Below are 16,764 nucleotides of genomic sequence, written 5' to 3'. Positions count from 1 at the left end.
ATCTGCAGTGAGCTTCTTGTAGGTAGTGTATAGTTGGGTTCTATTTTTTTTTAAACCTATTGCAATGCTCTCTCTATTAATTGGTGTATATTCCACTTCCATATAAGTATTTTGTTAGGATTTAAGTCTGACATTATTTGTTTCATTTGTTCTATTTTTTTGTTGTTTCTATTTTCCTTTTCTTACCTTCCTCTGGGTTACTCAACCTTTTCTCAGAATTCTGTTTTGATTTATTTGTAATGTTTATGTAACTGTAGTGTGTCTCTCTAAGTTGCTGCTTGAGTGTTAATGTGTGTGAGTCAGCTTTCTGTTACTATAACAAAATCCCTGATAATCATCCCGAAAAGAAGAAAAGTCTGAATTCAAACCCCAGACCTACCAAAAATAAATAAATAAATAAATAAAACATTAAAGAACTCATAACCGTTATTTTAGGGTGGATCTGCTGATAACAAATTCTTTTTTTTTAATTTCCTTTATTCATATGTGCATACAATGATTGGGTCATTACTCCCCACTTCCCCTGCCCCCGCCTCCTCCTCTTTCCCCCACCCCCTTCCTCTCACCCCCACCCCCTTGATTCCAAGCAGATACTATTTTGCCCTTATCGCTAAGATAACAAATTCTTAATTTTCATTCATCTAAGATTATTTTTATTTGGCTTTCTGTCCTGAAACATACCTAAGATCTGGGGTTGACTTCTTTTCTTTCAATACCTGAAAAATTAATGTGCAACTTCCTCTGTCCTCTATTTTTTTTTTGTCACTTTGACATTTACTCACATGTGTGTACATTGTTTGGGTCACTGCTCCGTTCCCCCTAAATGGTTTCTGGGGAGAAATTTTTCTTTAGTAAGTGTGGTGTAATTTACCTCTGTTGCTTTAGTTTTCGGAAGTTTAATCCTCATCGTGGATTTCTTTGCGGTTTATTCAGCATCTTGAACCCGTAGGTGGTGTTAGCCATTACTCCTATGAGGTCCGCTGTTTGTCCTCTCATGGGACCCTGATGACACGAACGCCCACAGGCCTGTGGCCTGTGACTCTCTGCACAGCTTCTTTAGTCCGTTTGCTCTCCGTTGTTCAAATTGGGTAACTTCTATTGTTCTGTCCATAAGTTCACTGATTCTTTACTCTGTACCCTCCATTCTGCTATGGAACCCATCCATTGAGATTTTAAATTCAGTTTTCTATGTTTTTTCGTTATAAAACTTCCATTTGTTCTTTGTGTACTCTATTTCTCAGCTGAGACTGTTTTCATTATTTGTCTCAAGCAGGCTCATAATTGCTTGTTGAAGCATTTCCACAATGGCTATTAAAATCTGTGTCAAACCTAGCAAACTCAGCTTTGGTATTAATGATTGTTTTTTTTTGCGGGGTTGGGGTTTGAACTCAGGGCTTTGTGATTGTAAAACAGGCACTCTACTACTTGAGCCACACCTCTAGTTCATTTTGCTCTGCTTGTTTTGGAGATGGGGGTTTCAGTAACTATTTGCCCAGGCTGGACTTGAACCGCAGCCCTCCTGGTCTCAGCCTCCCAAGTAGCTAGGATTACAGGTGTGAGCCACTGATGCCTTGTGTCTTTTTTTTTTTTTTAATTCAGTTTGAGATCACCCTGGGTTTTGGAATGCTGAGTGATATTTTATCAAAATCTAGCATTATGTCACGGGGCTCTGACTCCCACTGATGTCACCCTGGCAGGGCAGGAGGGGCCACTGCTATGCTCCTGCCAAGTAGGTATAGATGTCCAGGTTCCTGCTTAGTCACTACTGACCCCCAAGGGTGGGGCTCCTCATTACTGGTGGGCAAGGGTTCCAGCTAGATCTCCACCCATTCCTCTTGCCTGAGAGATGTGTGACTGCTCCCCTCAGGGCCCCCATCACCATGGCAGGGGTGCAGGAGTGACCTCCACATACATATGCACTGGCAATGATGAAAGTCCTGGCTTTTCACAGGCTGCTGGTGACACTGCCCTCCTGGGGTGGAGGGACACCCTAAAGCCAGGTGGGAGTGGAAGTCCAAGTTCCTGTGGAGTCTCTACTAACCCCTCAAACTTCTCTGAGGCCACCCAGCAGAGGGCTAAGGCCTGGCCCCACTCAGCTTTTGCTGGTGTGGATAGGGGTAGGTTGTGGTGTGTTGCGTGTCTGCCTGGAACGGAGCAGCTCGGATCTAACACTTTTCCATCTTTGTAGGCTGCCCCTTTCTGGTTCTCTGGAGTAGGCAGAATTTTGATGGGCTTTTTTGTTGGTGCCTCCTGGCATTACTGAGCTGAAGCTCTGCTGGCAGCTGGGCTGGGCTGCATGATGCAGAAAGAAGACCTCAGAACTCGCCACTGTGGGCCCCTGGCCAGCCTGCCTTCTTTCCACCTTTCATTCTTCCTGCTTTTGTTTTGTATCACCATTGGGAGGCTGATTCTCTAAGGGGAGGAGCGGGGAAAATCTCTCCACTTCACCCTCCCAGAAGCACAGGTCCCAGGTGTTGGGTTTTGGTCACACCTTCAGCATCTGGAGGAATAATCGAAATGCCCTGGTGTATTGCCTCTTGTGATGTTGCTCCATCCTTGCGTTTCTGGAGTTCATTGTACGTGGTCATCTTGGAGTTTGAAAGTTGTAGAAACCAGTTCGGCTCACTTAGACGCCTACAGGTGTGCTGGCTGGGGTGTGTGGGTGCAGGGTGAAGCTGGCTGTACTGGAATGGCCAGGTACTCTCAATGACCAGAGACCAGAAGATCCTGGATCCTGGAAGCAACCCCCGAAGTTGCTTTTTTTTTTTTTTGGTGTTTTGAGACAGGGTCTCCCTGTGTAACCCAGGCTGGTCCCAAACCCACACTTCTCCTGCCTCAGCCTCCCAAGTGCTGGGATTACCTTCCTCACATGCAAAAGGTTTTATGAGCGAGCAGCCTTCAGTAAAGCCAAGGGAGAGTGCTGACCAGACCTGGTTTTTGTTGGAAAACCCTGGGCCCACCAACACAATCATCTTCACAGTTAAGCCACAGGAGGCTGACGTCCCAAACCCAGAACTGTGTTCTTCAGTGATAGTTGGCCCTAGCTGGCCAGCAGGTCTATGCCTTGGGGTTTCTTTCCCAGGCCTGATGATGTCCGGTCATACTCATTCATATGACTAATATTCTTTCTTAGTAAATTAGCCAGTTCAGACAATACTGAACATTTGAAAACTAAAAATATTTTTAATTTTTCTTGTACAGTTCATGTTGGACTGATGGCATTTACAGTCTTAGTGGGGTATTTTTCTTTATCCTTTTATTTATTTATTTTTTTGGAGACAGGGTTCTAGCCCAGGCAAGTTTTGAACTTCTGCTCCTCCTGTCTCAGCCTCCTGAAAGCTGGGATTGCAGGTGTGTGCCATCATGCCCCACTTAGCCTTGGCATGCTTTAATGAAGTACAGCTCTGTTTCTGCTCTCACCCAGCCCCGGCACCCTTACTCAGCTCTGATCCAAAGTCTTCACAAGCATCTTTTCCTTCAGGAGACAGGACGTTTGGACCCAGCTGAGTTTTCTCTGCTTAAAACCCAGTTGCTAGCAGGGCATGTTGGTTCAAGCCTGTAATCCCAGCACTTGGGAGGCTAAGACAGAAGGATCATGAACTTTGGGCCAGTCTGGGCTACAGAGTAAGCCTGAGATATATAGTGAGACTCTCTCTCAACAAAATAAAAAACAAAACCTAAAAAACAAAGCCCAGTTATTCTTCAGCAAGTCTGTGTGCCTGGCCATGGAAACCAGGACGGCATTCCATCCCTGGGTGCTCTCTGGTCTTCCACAGAGACCAGTATCAAGGAACTCTGGCAACAGGGTTGGAAAAGGATGTATTTTTAAATAATGAGCGTAGCATAGATGTTTTTAATTTAGTTCTAACATTGTCTTAAACCACTCGATTATATATTCTTAAGTGTATCCATCTTTTAAAATAATTTGATGAACTATGTAAATAATTAACTGTCTTGAATAAAATGTGAGACTAATCCAGAGTAGCTGTGCCGGTATTAACATAAAATCCACTCATGAGCAATAGCACCTCACAGGCTGGTTGTCATGGGGACCATTCTTTGAGTACATTTTACCCAAACCAGTTGATCTAGTTTGGCAACTGTTGTGGTGCTGGCCCGCTTGGCTCTGGCACAAACCACTCAGTACGCAGAGTGAGTGAGTGAGTGTGTGTGTGTGTGTGTGTGTGTGTGTGTGTGTGTGGTGCCCAGGATCAAATCCAGGCCTCAGGCATGCTAGGCAAGTGATTTCCCTGAGCTGCACCCCAGCCCCATTTACTTCTGAAGGGGAAGGTGTCCCATGCAGGTTACTGAGAACCCGTGCTTGGCCCAAGCCCAACAGACAGCCTGTGTGCGGGTGGTGTACCACTATGGGAGGGGTGAGATCCACGCGAAGGTGGCCAACCTCCAGAACTGGACCCAAGAGTGTATTAGTGACCTCAGGCTCCTGAGCTACTCCAGGCTGGACATAGGGCTGAGGTCTCCAGCAGAGGAGATGGAGTCAGGCATCTGACCCTGGACTCAGGCCAGCTGGCTGTTCTGTCTCTCAGTCCGCTGGTGACTCCAGTCTCACTGCAGGCCTTGCACACCCTTGCAGTTTACCAAACACCTGGGCCCACCCATCACTCCCATTCTGTGCACCTCCTCTACATCTCCTTCCTCTGCTCTTTCCCCTCTCTCAGCTGACCTCGATACTATGCTGATATGGTGCTGACCAATGCTGCCACTGACAGTGGCCACTTTTTCTGAGCCTTGCCCTGTACAGGGTACCGTGCCCAGTACAGCTGAAGAGGTGGCAAGAACATTTTCATTTTCTCAGACAAACTAAAACGAAAAAATTTTGGTTTTGGCAGTACTGGGATTTGAACCAGGGCCTCCCACTTGCTAGGCAGGTGCTCTACTGCTTGAGTCATTCCTCCAGTCTCCCCGCCCCCCCAATTTTTTTAATAAAAAAATTAAAACAGCTGGGCTCCAGTGGCTCATGCCTGGAATCCTAGCTACTTGGGAGGCTGAGATCAGGAGGATCTCAGTCCAAAGCCCAGACAAACAGTTCATGAGACCCTGTCTTGAAAATACCTAACATAAAAGGGCTGGTGAAGTGGCTCAAGTGGTAGAGCGTGTAAGGCCCTGAGTTCAAATCCCAGTAATATAAAAAAAAAAATTAAAAGAAACTGAAACCCAGGAAGCCCCAGATTTGCCCAGGTAACATACCTGGTGGGGGCTGATGAAATAGAACTTAAAATCCACATGTCTGATACCAGAGGCCTAGACCAGAGGGAACCTGACTTCAGGAGCGCCAACAGACCAGCTATGCCACTTACCCCAAAACTGAGTGGAAAAGTAATGGTAAAAAACAGGACAGGAGTTTCTTCAGTGCAGCTATATGGGAAAGTAGGGAGACCAACCTCAGCACTGTCTTTCTGGAGCAGGTGAGAGCTTTGAGGTTTTATAGAAATGTGAACAAACTGAGTGTGGCAGCACATGCCTGTAATCCCAGCTACTCAGGGAGCTGGGCAACTTAGCAAGGCCATCCTGGGCAATTTAGTCAGATTCTGTCTCAAAAAAAAAAAAAAAAGGTTGGGGGTGCAGCTCAGGTGAGCACTTGTCGTCTAGCATGTGTTCAAACCTCAGTGCTATACAGAAAAGGTGGGAGGAATGAAAGCAAGGGGGTTGGTAGTCTGCCCAGCCAGAGGCAAAGCAGGCCGTCTTGATCAGGTCACGTCCAGTGGATGATCATCTCAGGTGGTCAGGTGAGGCACTGCAGGCAAAGAGAAAGTTGCTGTCGAAGGTAGGGTTCAGGGTTCCTTTCTTCAGTTTTAGGGTAATGACTGGAGACTTCCAGGCGCTGGGAAAGGACGTCGTGAAAGCTGCCAGTTGACAATCTGTGGGTGATTTCCTTGAAAATACCTTAGTTGCTCTTATTTGGTGCCTTCGGCCTGCAAGGGAGAGGTCACCAACCTTAAGTGATGGACAAGTCTACACAGAGATGAGCAGGAGTTGGACCCAAAGTTCAGGGTAGCAGAGGAGAAGGCAGGATACCCAGCTTTTGTCCCGTGTGAGCTGTCCACCAGGCATCCGCAGGCCCGGGTTCCAAGCCAGTGCTTTTAACAGGAGCCGCCTCTAAGATCCTGCTACATGCCTTGCTCCCAAGCTGGGACCTTCCCCACACAGACCTGTGCCACTCCCACTAGATTCCATGTGCATTCATCCACAAGGGGCCTTCTCACTCCCAGCACGCAGCTCCCGGCCATCTCCTTGCCACAGCCCTGGGCCCTTTGTCACCTGGTCCCAGACAGCATGGCCAAGCTGGGGATCCCTGGAGATCAGCTTGGGGAAGAGGGCTGGCAGTGCAGGACCAGGCATCGTCCTTTCTTTGCTACATTGTCCATACATCTTTCTGTCTTTGTTCGTTTTTTAAAAATTTATTAGCATAAATTAGTTGTACAAAGGGGTTTCGTTGTGATCTTGACAACATGCATATAATGTATTTTGATCAAATTCACCCCAGCTATATTACTAAGTTTCTTAACCACCCTCCCTCTTTTAAAAGTTTTTGGTGGGTTTCACTGTGCTGTTTTCATACATATATATAATGTGCTTTTATAGTTTTCACTCCCCCCATGCTCTCCTTTCTCGCTCTTCCCACCCACTGGTTGACTGTCCCCAGCAGTCCCCTTTTACAATCATGTCTTATTAGGTCCAGATTCCACATGTGAGTGAAAACATGCGTATTTGTCTTTCTGAGCTTGGTTTTTCTCGCTTAACATGACCTCCAGTTCCATCTATTTTTCTGCAAATGAAACTTCATTTTTCTTCATGACTAATACTCCCGTACGTGTGTGTGTCACACACACACACATATATACATATTCTTTATCCAATCATTGTTGAAACATTGGGCCCCTAGGCTCCTTATCTTAGCCGTCATATAGTGTTGTTATAAACGCATGTGCAGGTTGTGTGTCGATTCCTTCAGATATATATCTAAAATGTTATAGCAGGATCGTATGGTAATTTTATTTTTAGTTTCTTGAGGAACATTGGTGCTGATTTCCGTAGTGGCTGCACTAATTTACATTCTCACTGACAGTGCACAGGGCCTCCCCTGCACCCACCTGCACCCTCGCCAGCATTTGTTCACGGCTTTTTCATGGCAGCCATTCTGACTGAGATGGAATCTCAGTGTCGTTTTGATTTACATTTGCTTTGACTTAAATGTGTTGGATTTTTCTTTAGGCATTTATTAGCCATTTGTACTTATGAGAACTGTCTTTCACTCCACATACATTTTGGTAGCCATTTTTTTCACCTTGTATTTCCACACAAGCATTTTTCCAACTTATTACAAAATTCTAAAAGTGGGGCTCGGGGTGTAGCTCAGTGGCAGGACTCATGCTTAGCATGAGGAAGGTCATGGGGTTCAATCCCCGGCATCAAAAAAAAAAAGTAATTTTTAAAAATTATTTTCAGAAGCCTGACTTGTTTGCGTGCCTGGAAACTGAGGCAGGAGAACTGTGAGTTCCAGGCCAGCCTGTGTTAAAAAACAACAAAAGTTTGGGGCTTCTAGGGATCAAACCCAGGGCCTTGCCTATCCTAAGTACATGCTGTACAACTGTGCCATATTCCAGCTCCTCAAAAGTAATTTTTTTTTGGTGGGACTGGGGTTTGAACTCGGGGCTTTCCATTTTGCAAAGCAGGAGCTCTACTGCTTGAGCCACTCCTCCAGTCCATTTTGCACTGATTATTTTGGAGATGGTGTTTTGCAAACCATTTGCCCAGGCTGGTCTTAAACTGTGATCCTCTTGATCTCAGCCTCCCAAGTAGCTAGGATTACAGGTGCAAGCCAGGGAACCTGGCAAAAGTAATTTTAAAAATAAACCTTTTAGGGGGTGGGTAACTGGTGTTTGAACTCAGGATTTTGCACTTGCTAGGCAGGTGCTCTATTATTTGAGTCACACTTCCAGCACTTTTTGCTCTGGTTATTTTGGAGATAGATTCTGGCTTTTTCACCAGGCAGCCTGGACCAGGACTCTCCTATTTATGCTTCTCACAGTAGCTGGGATGATAGGCACATGCCACCATATCCAGCTATTACTTGAGAAAGGGGCTCATGAATTTTTTTCCCTGGGCTGGCCTGGATCTCTGCCTCCTAATTAGCTAGCATTACAGAAGTGAGCCACTAGTGCCTGGCTTAAAAATAAACCTTTTATTTTAGGGCATTTTAAAGATTTACAGAAAAGCTGTAAACACAGCACAGAGTGCTCCCATCTCCTCTACCTCCAGTTCTCCCCATCGTGAACATCTTGCATTACCACATGCATTAGGTCACTAGGGCTGCCATAAAAACTTACCACAAACTGGATGGCTTAAAGGGACAGAAATTCACCCCCAGGACCAACACTGGGAGGAAGGGAAGACATGAGGTGGAACTCCCCCAGCAGGCCCAACCCAAAGAGGTTCACCAGGCATTGCAGGGCTAGGTCCACGCCCAGACCTCAGGCTGCTCCTGGGCTGGGGCAGGGTGGGAGGCTGGACCCAGCCCAGCTGTCACAGTGGCAGGTCCTTTGTCTGAGCAGACGGCTAAGCTGATGCTACAGTGTGCTGAGAGGCGTCTCCAGGAACACAGGTCAATGAAGGAGCTGGTGGAGCAGGTGATAGAGGCACAGAAGAACACCAAGGTGGCTCAGATGAAGCTTGTGAAGGGCCGACGGCAGATAGGTAAGGCAGGGAGTCAGGTGTCACGAGGCCTGCCCAGCTCCATTCCTCCCTGCCAGCATCCTGCCCTGAAAAAGCTACTGTGGTCAGTGAGCCAGTGTCCTTGGAGGCCTGGCTGGGACTGGGCAAGCTCTCCCAGTGGCCTTCCCGTATGGAGGCCTGAACAAAGCACTCCTGGGGGAAATGGACCCTGCCCAATGCTGCCAGACTACTCTTTGGCCCTGTCAGCACCCTGCTTGGTCCCTAAGTTCAGGAGGTGATAGAGGAGAGCCGGGAACTGCTGCAACGTAGGGTGGAGGAGGTCAAGGAGGAGCAGAAACGGCGGTGTGAGCTCATCTCCCAGCTGCATGCACTGGAGACACAGCCTGCACGCAAGGGCAAACTGGTGGACCTGACCCAGGTGAGGATGCCCCTGGAGCCCACACCCTCAGGGAGCCTCCTCAAGTGGCACCAGCATGTCCAGATTTCCCACCAAGGCCAAAGGCTGGTCTTGTCCCCACCTGACATTTGCCTGGCCACAGGTACACCACCAGTGTGGACCTAGCACTCACTGAGCTGGATGTCTGCTAGCACCCCTGAGGGTGGGAGAGATAGGCTTCATGGAGGAGGCAACTTGGGAGCTGTTTGCTGAGGGAGATCCAGGGACTCCCCAGGTCTGAGGTGACAAGGGGAGTAGGGAGAGCACAGGTGTACAACAGTCCAGAGCCTGGTGGAGCAGGAGGCCAAGAGGAGATCCTGGAAGCCTGTGTTAGAAAGCAGAGAGGAGCCAGAGTGGCAGGAGTGAGGGGGCGGAACTGGGATGTCATGGGAGCTGGCTGTAGGCCCTAGCAGGTGAGTGGCACCAGGTAAGATGTTTAGCCAACTCCACCTAAGGTGCAGGTTGGAGAGCTGACTCAAGGGACATTACATAGGCAGAATTGGGACTTTCCTGGGTGAGGCAGGGGTGGGGCTGCACAGTTGCCACCTGGGGGTCTCCCCTGTGCCCTCCCCCTGGCAGATCCCTGGTTATGGCCTGGAAGGGGAGATGTCAGTTGTGGAGCTGCAAGAGAGGCTGGCCCTGCTCAAAGAGACCCAGAGGCGCAAGGAGGAGGAGAAGCGGGACCAAATCATCCAAGAAAAGCGGGCCAAGAGCCAGGAGCTGCAGAAGACGGTGGAGCAGATCTCACTGTGCCGTGCAGCCATGGGGAGAACCGCAGCCTTGAGGTGGGTGCCTGAACCCCAGGGAAGGCACCTCCAAGAGCAAGGAGTAGCAAGCTTGCTATACACCTTCCTGGGTGGGTTGGGTCTCCTTGGAGAGACAGCCCCCCCCCCACACCCCCACCCCGCCTCGGGCACGCAGGTCGCTTGCAGTAACTCTGAAATGGTGGGAGATTGTGTGGCGATGGCTTCCATGCCCGTGACCTAGACCCAGCCGTGGTTGCCTGTGTGCTTCACCCAGCTAGCTAGCTCTTGCTCTGTCTGCAGAGCCTTTAGAAGTAGTTGCAAGGGATCAGATGCTTTCTTCCTGACACTGCAGTGAGCATCTTCTAAAAAAAAGGTTGTCCTACATAACCACAGCACCGTGACACAACTAGGAAAGGTCCCAACACCATCTAAATACCCCGTCCATATTCACGTTTCTCCAGGCATCCCAAGACTGCTAAAGCGTTTTAAAGAGTGTTTGCTATCATGACTGTCTTTTTAAAGCAGGATCTAGGTCACACAGTATGCACAAGCAAACACATCTTTTAGCTTATTAGCTTTGGGAACAGACACTGTGATGACTTTCAGCGTATTGTGCCCTGGCACCCCAGTCAGGCAAGGGTAGGCCACTCCCCCACCCTACCCAGGGAGGGCGCAGTCGCTCGGGGGGGAGGTAGTACCCGGACCCAGAGAAAGTGCTGAACGAGACTGAGGAAGGAGAGAAGACAGTGAGGACGGAGGAACTCTGATTCATTGCCAATGGGACAGAATGCACCGGCCTCGGTCCTCTGAGTGGCAGCTGCTCTGGTTGCCTTTCAGAGGAGGCACAGGCCGGTGCTGCATGCTGCCGGGTGGGGGGCTGTGGGGAGCCACAGCAGGTCCCAGCGTGGCCCACATTTCGTAAACTCCACCATTTCGCAGCTGCTGGCCTCACCCTGGCAGACCCCAAATGCAGTATGGCTGGTGTTAAGTTCTTGCCTGCCCCGGGCGCATACAAGCAGCCTCCACAGCACTAATTCAATAGGAGCATTTTCCTGCGTGGGCGGCCTAGATAGTTTGCCAAGAGGGCGAGCGCGCGCACGGCCCCAGGCTGTGCTGTGCACTTACAGGAAAGCTGCGGGGAACAAGACTTACGACTGGACGGGAAAATGATCTATGTAAGGAAAGGCTGTTAGCAGTGGTCACCTGCAGGCACGAGAGAATGTTAGAAGAATAAGGGGGCTTTCACATTTTTAAACCAATTATACACATAGTACACACGTAATGCTTAAAAAAAACCAAAAACCAAAAAAAAAAAAAAACAAAAAAATACGTTAAGGTTGAAAGGATAAAGGGGCTGGCAGGCCAGGCGCTGGTGGCTCACGCCTGTAACCCTAGCTGCTCAGGAGGCTGAGATCAGGAGGATCGCGGTTCAAATCCACACTGGGCAAATAGTTCGACGAGACCCTGTCCCGAAAAAACCCATCACAAAATAGGGCTGGTGAAGTGGCTCAAGGTGTAAGCCCTGAGCTCAAACCCCAGTACCGAAAGAAAAAAAAAAGGGGGGGGGGCCGGCCGGACCTTAACGCCAACCCCCTCTGCACCGTGATCCTGCCCGGTGTCTCCTGGCCCGCGTCTGGTCGCGGGTCTCCCCCGGCGGTTCCTAAGCCCGCGCTGTTGCGGTCCAGGTGGGAGGAGAAGCAAGCCCAGGCGGCGGCCCCGGGGACGCCCTCGCAGGACGAGCGCGTGCTGGAGCTGCAGCGCCGGATAGAAGAGCGGGCGGCCGAGCGCCGGAGGCGGACTGCCCAGCTGCGCGTGTCCGCGCCGCGGGCAGCGCGCCCCTCGCGCAGGGTGAGCTCCGGAGGGAGGGGGCGGCGGGGCGCGCGGGGGGAGGGCGGGTAGCGCGCGCTTTGTTGGGGGAGGACCAGGAGACGGGTCGGGACGCGGTCCGGGGGCAGCGGCAGTCCCCGTCCGAGCCGACGCGTCCCCGCCTGCAGGCGCAGCTGGAGGCTCAGCACTGGCTGGAGCTGGAGCAGAGCCGCGAGCGCAGGCTGCAGGCGCTGCAGCAGGACCACTCCGCGCGCTCGCCCGCGCAACGCCTGGAGGCCGCCTGAGCACGCGCGCCGCGCGCCCCCGCGCGCAGACGCCGTGCGGCCGCGTCCTCGTTCCCAGCCCCCTGCCCGTGCGCTTCCCGCGCTGCCGCCCCACGCCCCGCCTCTGCGCAGCCCGCCAGGGTCCCAGCAGGGACCCTTCAGAAAAGTCAGGGAGCGGATTTATGGCGTGGGAGAAACTTATGCTAAACAAGTATCCGCTCTTTCTCTGGAATTCAAGTGTAACTGGCGTCTCGCGTTTTTATATGCTAAACCTAGCTCCTGAAGATCCCCCAGCAAGGCACTTCCTCCCAGGACCCAGATCCCCTCTCCCACCCAGCACCCCCGCACGCTGAAACCTGGAATCCCCGCCTTGTACCCCGAACCGGTGCCTTTGCCTGGAAAGCTCAAGACCGGGTGCGATTGAGCCTGTAGCCGAACTCTCCAACGGCCCTGTCCATGCCTGATCGCTTGTCGTCATCATGACCATATCGAGCACATAGGAAGTGTCACCCACTCTCATTCTACCGATAAGGCCGCCGGTGCTCCAAAGGCAATCTGTCCAGAGGGCCAGGACCCAGAGCTAACGGTGGGTGACGTACAGAGTCCTCTCTCCAGCATCACCAATGGAGCCTTGGGTCACATAGGGAGGGGCACCAGCTGGCCCAGGGCAGGTACCAGAGTGGATTTGCTGTTCAGGAGAAGGCATAGCCTTGAGAACAGGTTTGTGGAGTGAGTGTCTGCGGGTGAAACTCAACCTCAGGAATAAAATGCAAGCTGGATTCTGGTGGCTCACACCTGTAATCCTAGCTATTTGGAAGGCTGAGGTGGGGAGGATTGAGGTTTAAGGCTGTCCGGAAACCCCCATCTCCAAAATAACCATTGCAAAATGGACTGGAAGCGTGGCTCAGCTGGTACAGTATCTGCTTTGCAAGCGTGAAGCCCTGAGTTTAAACCTCAGTCCCAAGAAAAAAAGAAATGAAGTGCATTGTGGTGCTTGTGTAGGAAGCAGAGACTGCTGGCAAGTCCATGATGTAAGGGAGAATTGGACACTGCCAGCTGGATAGAGGTTCAGGAGATATGACCCCACTCCTGAATATCCTCCGTGGGCCTGCAGAGGAGATGGTGGGGAGGTCATACCTAAGTACTTTCAGACCAGGAAGGTAGGCATCTCTGCAGTGACAAGAAAAGATGAAAGGATCAGAGCCTTGCTTCAGTATTTGGAAGTGTATCAGAATTCCAGGACTTTCCCATAACCCAGGTGGGTCGGGAGAGTTGGGAGCAGATTGAATTTCGTTTAGGGAAATAAAAACATTTCTTATATCCTGTGTCACGTGATTCAAACCCATTTCAATTGCTATGGAGGAAATATAGGTGATGATTGGTCCAAAGAGAGTCCTTCAGGAGCCCCTGGGGTTTACTAGCTGCCATAACTGGCAAGCCAAAGGTAGGGTGACTTCAGGTTGAGCCTGATGCAGGAACGCTATCTCCATGCTTGTAACAGTTCATTGTCGGGAAGATGTTCGGTTTTACTGGCCTTGGTGGAGCACACCCCTGTAGAGCCAGCTCCTGCAGGAGGGCAGGTCTGCACAGTGTCAAGGGGAAATTGCCTTTCACTTATTAGGCTACCCTGAGGGCAGCCCAACAAACCCTGGCTGGTACTGACAACAATGTTAGTTGGCAGAGAGCAAGGTCCCCTTTCCCATCTAGCAGCTAGCTATTCAGAGGCAGCTCAGGAACACCTGGGGACTGTGCTCTCTACAAACCTGAGTGGGAGCAGGCCTGTGACTATTCCCAAAAGTTATGGCCCAGTGCTGTGTGTAATAAATCGATGGTAAAAGTTCTCTGTGTATCCTTGTCTGGTGACTTTATACCTCCCATCAAGAGCTGGAGTCTTGCCAGGCACTTAATCCTGGCACTCAGAAGGCTGAGACGAGGAGGAGGGAGAGTCCGAGGCCAGCTTGTGCCACACAGTGAAACCCTGTCTCAAAAACTGGTGGAGTCTAGTCCCTAGCCTCTGACCCTGCTCTGGCTTTGTTACTTTCTTTGGCCAACTGTGTGGAAGTGGCCATGTGCCAGTTCAGAGTCTGAGCCTCCAGTGGCCTTGGAGGTCCCACTTGTTCTCTTGGAAGCCTGCTGGCACCATGTGAGTATTGTTGGGATGACACCATGTGGAGAGCCATTTGTCCACAAAAGGCCATCTCTGACCAACCTACACTAGCAGACCCCAACAAGTGAACCTCCCCCATCTCATGTTGACTTGCCTGTTTTTTGAAGTACTGGGTTTTGTTCCAAAGCAACGGTGACATATTCTCCAGCCAAGGGTTTCCCACTGGGGATCCCTGCCTCACCCTCCCTGAATTGACCATTTGAAAGAGAACCAGCCAGATGGGGGTAAGGCCTGCTGTGAATGCTCTTTCTGGACCTTTCTTGGCTGGATCATCTCTGGAGATGAGCTTCTGCCTGCAAGCTTTCAGGAGAAACAACTGAAAGTGTCTGAGACACTTGGGGAGGGGCTCTGCAGATTTGCACATTCCAGCCACAGAGATTCCACAGCTGGGGTGAGCGCCAGGTATCTGCCTTTAGCTTGTTTCCATGTGTTACCTATGGGAACACCGGTGTGCCAGTCTCTCTCCAGACTGGGGCCCTTTAAGGTCTGAGTGAGGTACTATTTGTGAGGGAGCAAGTTCAGTGTCAAGTGAGGTTCAGAGAAGACTTGAAGACAACTTTTGAGCATGAAGGTGGTATTTGTGGTAATTCTGTTTTTCAATGCCACATCTTCAGTATATCAAAATTTAATATATTCAGCAGTGAGGAGGCTGAGGCAGGAGACTCTTAGGTTAGAGGCCATCATGGCCTATATGGAGAAGACCCAATTTCAAAAAAAAAAATTACAAATAGAATATTGTAACTTTAGGCTGTGAAGTGCAAATGAATAACTTCACTGTATAAGTCTGTCATTTTAACTGTCACTTTGATTAGTCAGGTTGGCCCTATTTATCACTGAGATTTCCTTAAATATTTTAAATTGCCCTTATTCATATACAGTCTAATCTTTTTGGCATTTCAGTTGTCTGTCTTATCAAGTTTTTAAATAATTCTTATAAGCATATTAAATGTCTACATTTCTCTTAATCTCTTTATTCCAACTATGATAAAAAATTTGGAAAATATAATACCTTTTGCCTTAAAATAACCATCAAAATCAAATATTCAGGCAGGAATGGTGGCTCAGGCCTCTGTCATCTCAGCACTATAGAGGCTGAGGCAGGAGGATTGCAAGTTTGAGGCTAGCTTGGGCTACGTAGAGAGACCTTGTCTCAAAAAAAAACTAGGGCTGGGATATAGCTCGGTGGTAGATGCTTGCCTAGCATTGCCTGGGTTTGATCTCCAGCACCAAAAAAGACAAAACAACAAACTCTCCCCCCCACACACAAAACAAAATCCACAAAACAAAAATACTCAAACACATTTTACATTGGAGTCAGATTTCAGACACTCAGCCATACCAAATTCCCTTATGATTACATAAAATAGCAGATTGTTCATAAACTCAATAAAAAAAATTGATCTGCTTTGTTATTCCCATCAATCTTGGAGGTTAAAGACCCCCTAAGGAAACAGTCCATTCCATGGCATTTCAGGCAACCTTTCCATTGTGCGAGGGTACAGGTGTTCTCAGGAAAAGCTGGGCTCCCCGTCCTGTCTCTGTTGCTGAATCCATTCCCAAATCCAGCTCAGGGATAGGAGCTCAATAAACTCATCACTGATTGTCTAGTCCCATTTTGATCTGTGGACCCCCAGTCTGCCTTAAGTCCTCTCACCCTCCACATTCTTCCTCAGAGGTAGGCAGTTTTTATTATCCCTGCATAACCGGTGAGGAAACTGCTGAGACTTTCTTAAAGGATGGAGCTGTCTTATTTGTGGTACAGGGCCTCAGGACGGCTACACAGGCACTCTATGGCTTGATCCATTCCTCCAGCCTTTGTTGTGTTGGGTACTTTCTAGAGAGGGTCTTGCTTTTTCTCCGGAGTGGTCTCAAACCGTGATCCTCCTGGCTTTTGCTTCCCAAGTAGCTAGGATTACAGGTGGTGCTGGTTTTCAAACTCAGGCAGGAGGCATCCAGGGCCTGCACTTTGTGTTCTCTTGGAGTTGCATGCCATGTCCAGGGACCCAAGAACTCCTGGCCTCTGCCCTTTCCCAGGCCGGCTCTGGGGAAGAACACTCCCTTTCAGGGAGTTCTTTCCTTCTAAACTCTTCTGCCCACGCAGGACAGTCCACACTCAAGCGACTTGGCAGCTGGGCCCTCCCAGATCTGACTCTTGGCCACCACCACTTCCCATCTCTGTGCTCCTGACCCTGGGCTGCCAGCCTGCAGGTTCCTGGGCATGCCCGTGTCTCCCCACTCCCCACCCCCGGCTCAGGACGCAGGGGTCTGTCTCGCTGTAACGCTGTCCTCTTCCTTCCCAGTCCTTGGGTCTCTTCCTGCAGCGCTCCCACGGACGGGGCCAGCGTGCTTCCCCGGGATCCTCCACCAGTCGGGAGGCATGAAGGGTGTGGATCTGGGGCTGGTTTCCAGCCGATCGTCGAGTCCCCGTGCGGGGTGGGAGTGGGAGGGTATTTTCCCTATTTTCCGTCAACTGAGGCCCGAGAATGGCACGCAATGGCTGGCGTGAACTGATGTCCAGCTTCGCGATGTCGGCTGGACAGGGACAGGGACACAGTGGCTGGTGAACAGGGAACCGGCACACTCGGAGCCCGCTTGATTGGGAGACCACAAACTGCCGGTCCCAGTAGCCAA

At 50.1% G+C, this 16,764-nt stretch overlaps 1 protein-coding gene across 1 annotated transcript in view; it reads left to right on the top strand.

Moving 5' to 3' along the window:
• Positions 1 to 11,987, top strand: part of Cfap99 (cilia and flagella associated protein 99) — a 43,662-nt gene extending 31,675 nt beyond the window's left edge. The window contains exons 12-16 of the mRNA XM_074041143.1: positions 8,574 to 8,715; positions 8,961 to 9,112; positions 9,710 to 9,915; positions 11,562 to 11,724; positions 11,802 to 11,987. Coding sequence (XP_073897244.1) covers positions 8,574 to 8,715; positions 8,961 to 9,112; positions 9,710 to 9,915; positions 11,562 to 11,724; positions 11,802 to 11,987 — 849 coding nt within the window. The remainder of the gene's footprint in view (positions 1 to 8,573; positions 8,716 to 8,960; positions 9,113 to 9,709; positions 9,916 to 11,561; positions 11,725 to 11,801) is intronic.
• Positions 11,988 to 16,764: the final 4,777 nt, after the last annotated feature.

This window comes from Castor canadensis, chromosome 9 (genome assembly GCF_047511655.1).
Source record: "Castor canadensis chromosome 9, mCasCan1.hap1v2, whole genome shotgun sequence".
NCBI lineage: Eukaryota > Metazoa > Chordata > Mammalia > Rodentia > Castoridae > Castor > Castor canadensis.
This window is presented reverse-complemented; position numbering and strand designations above follow the sequence as displayed.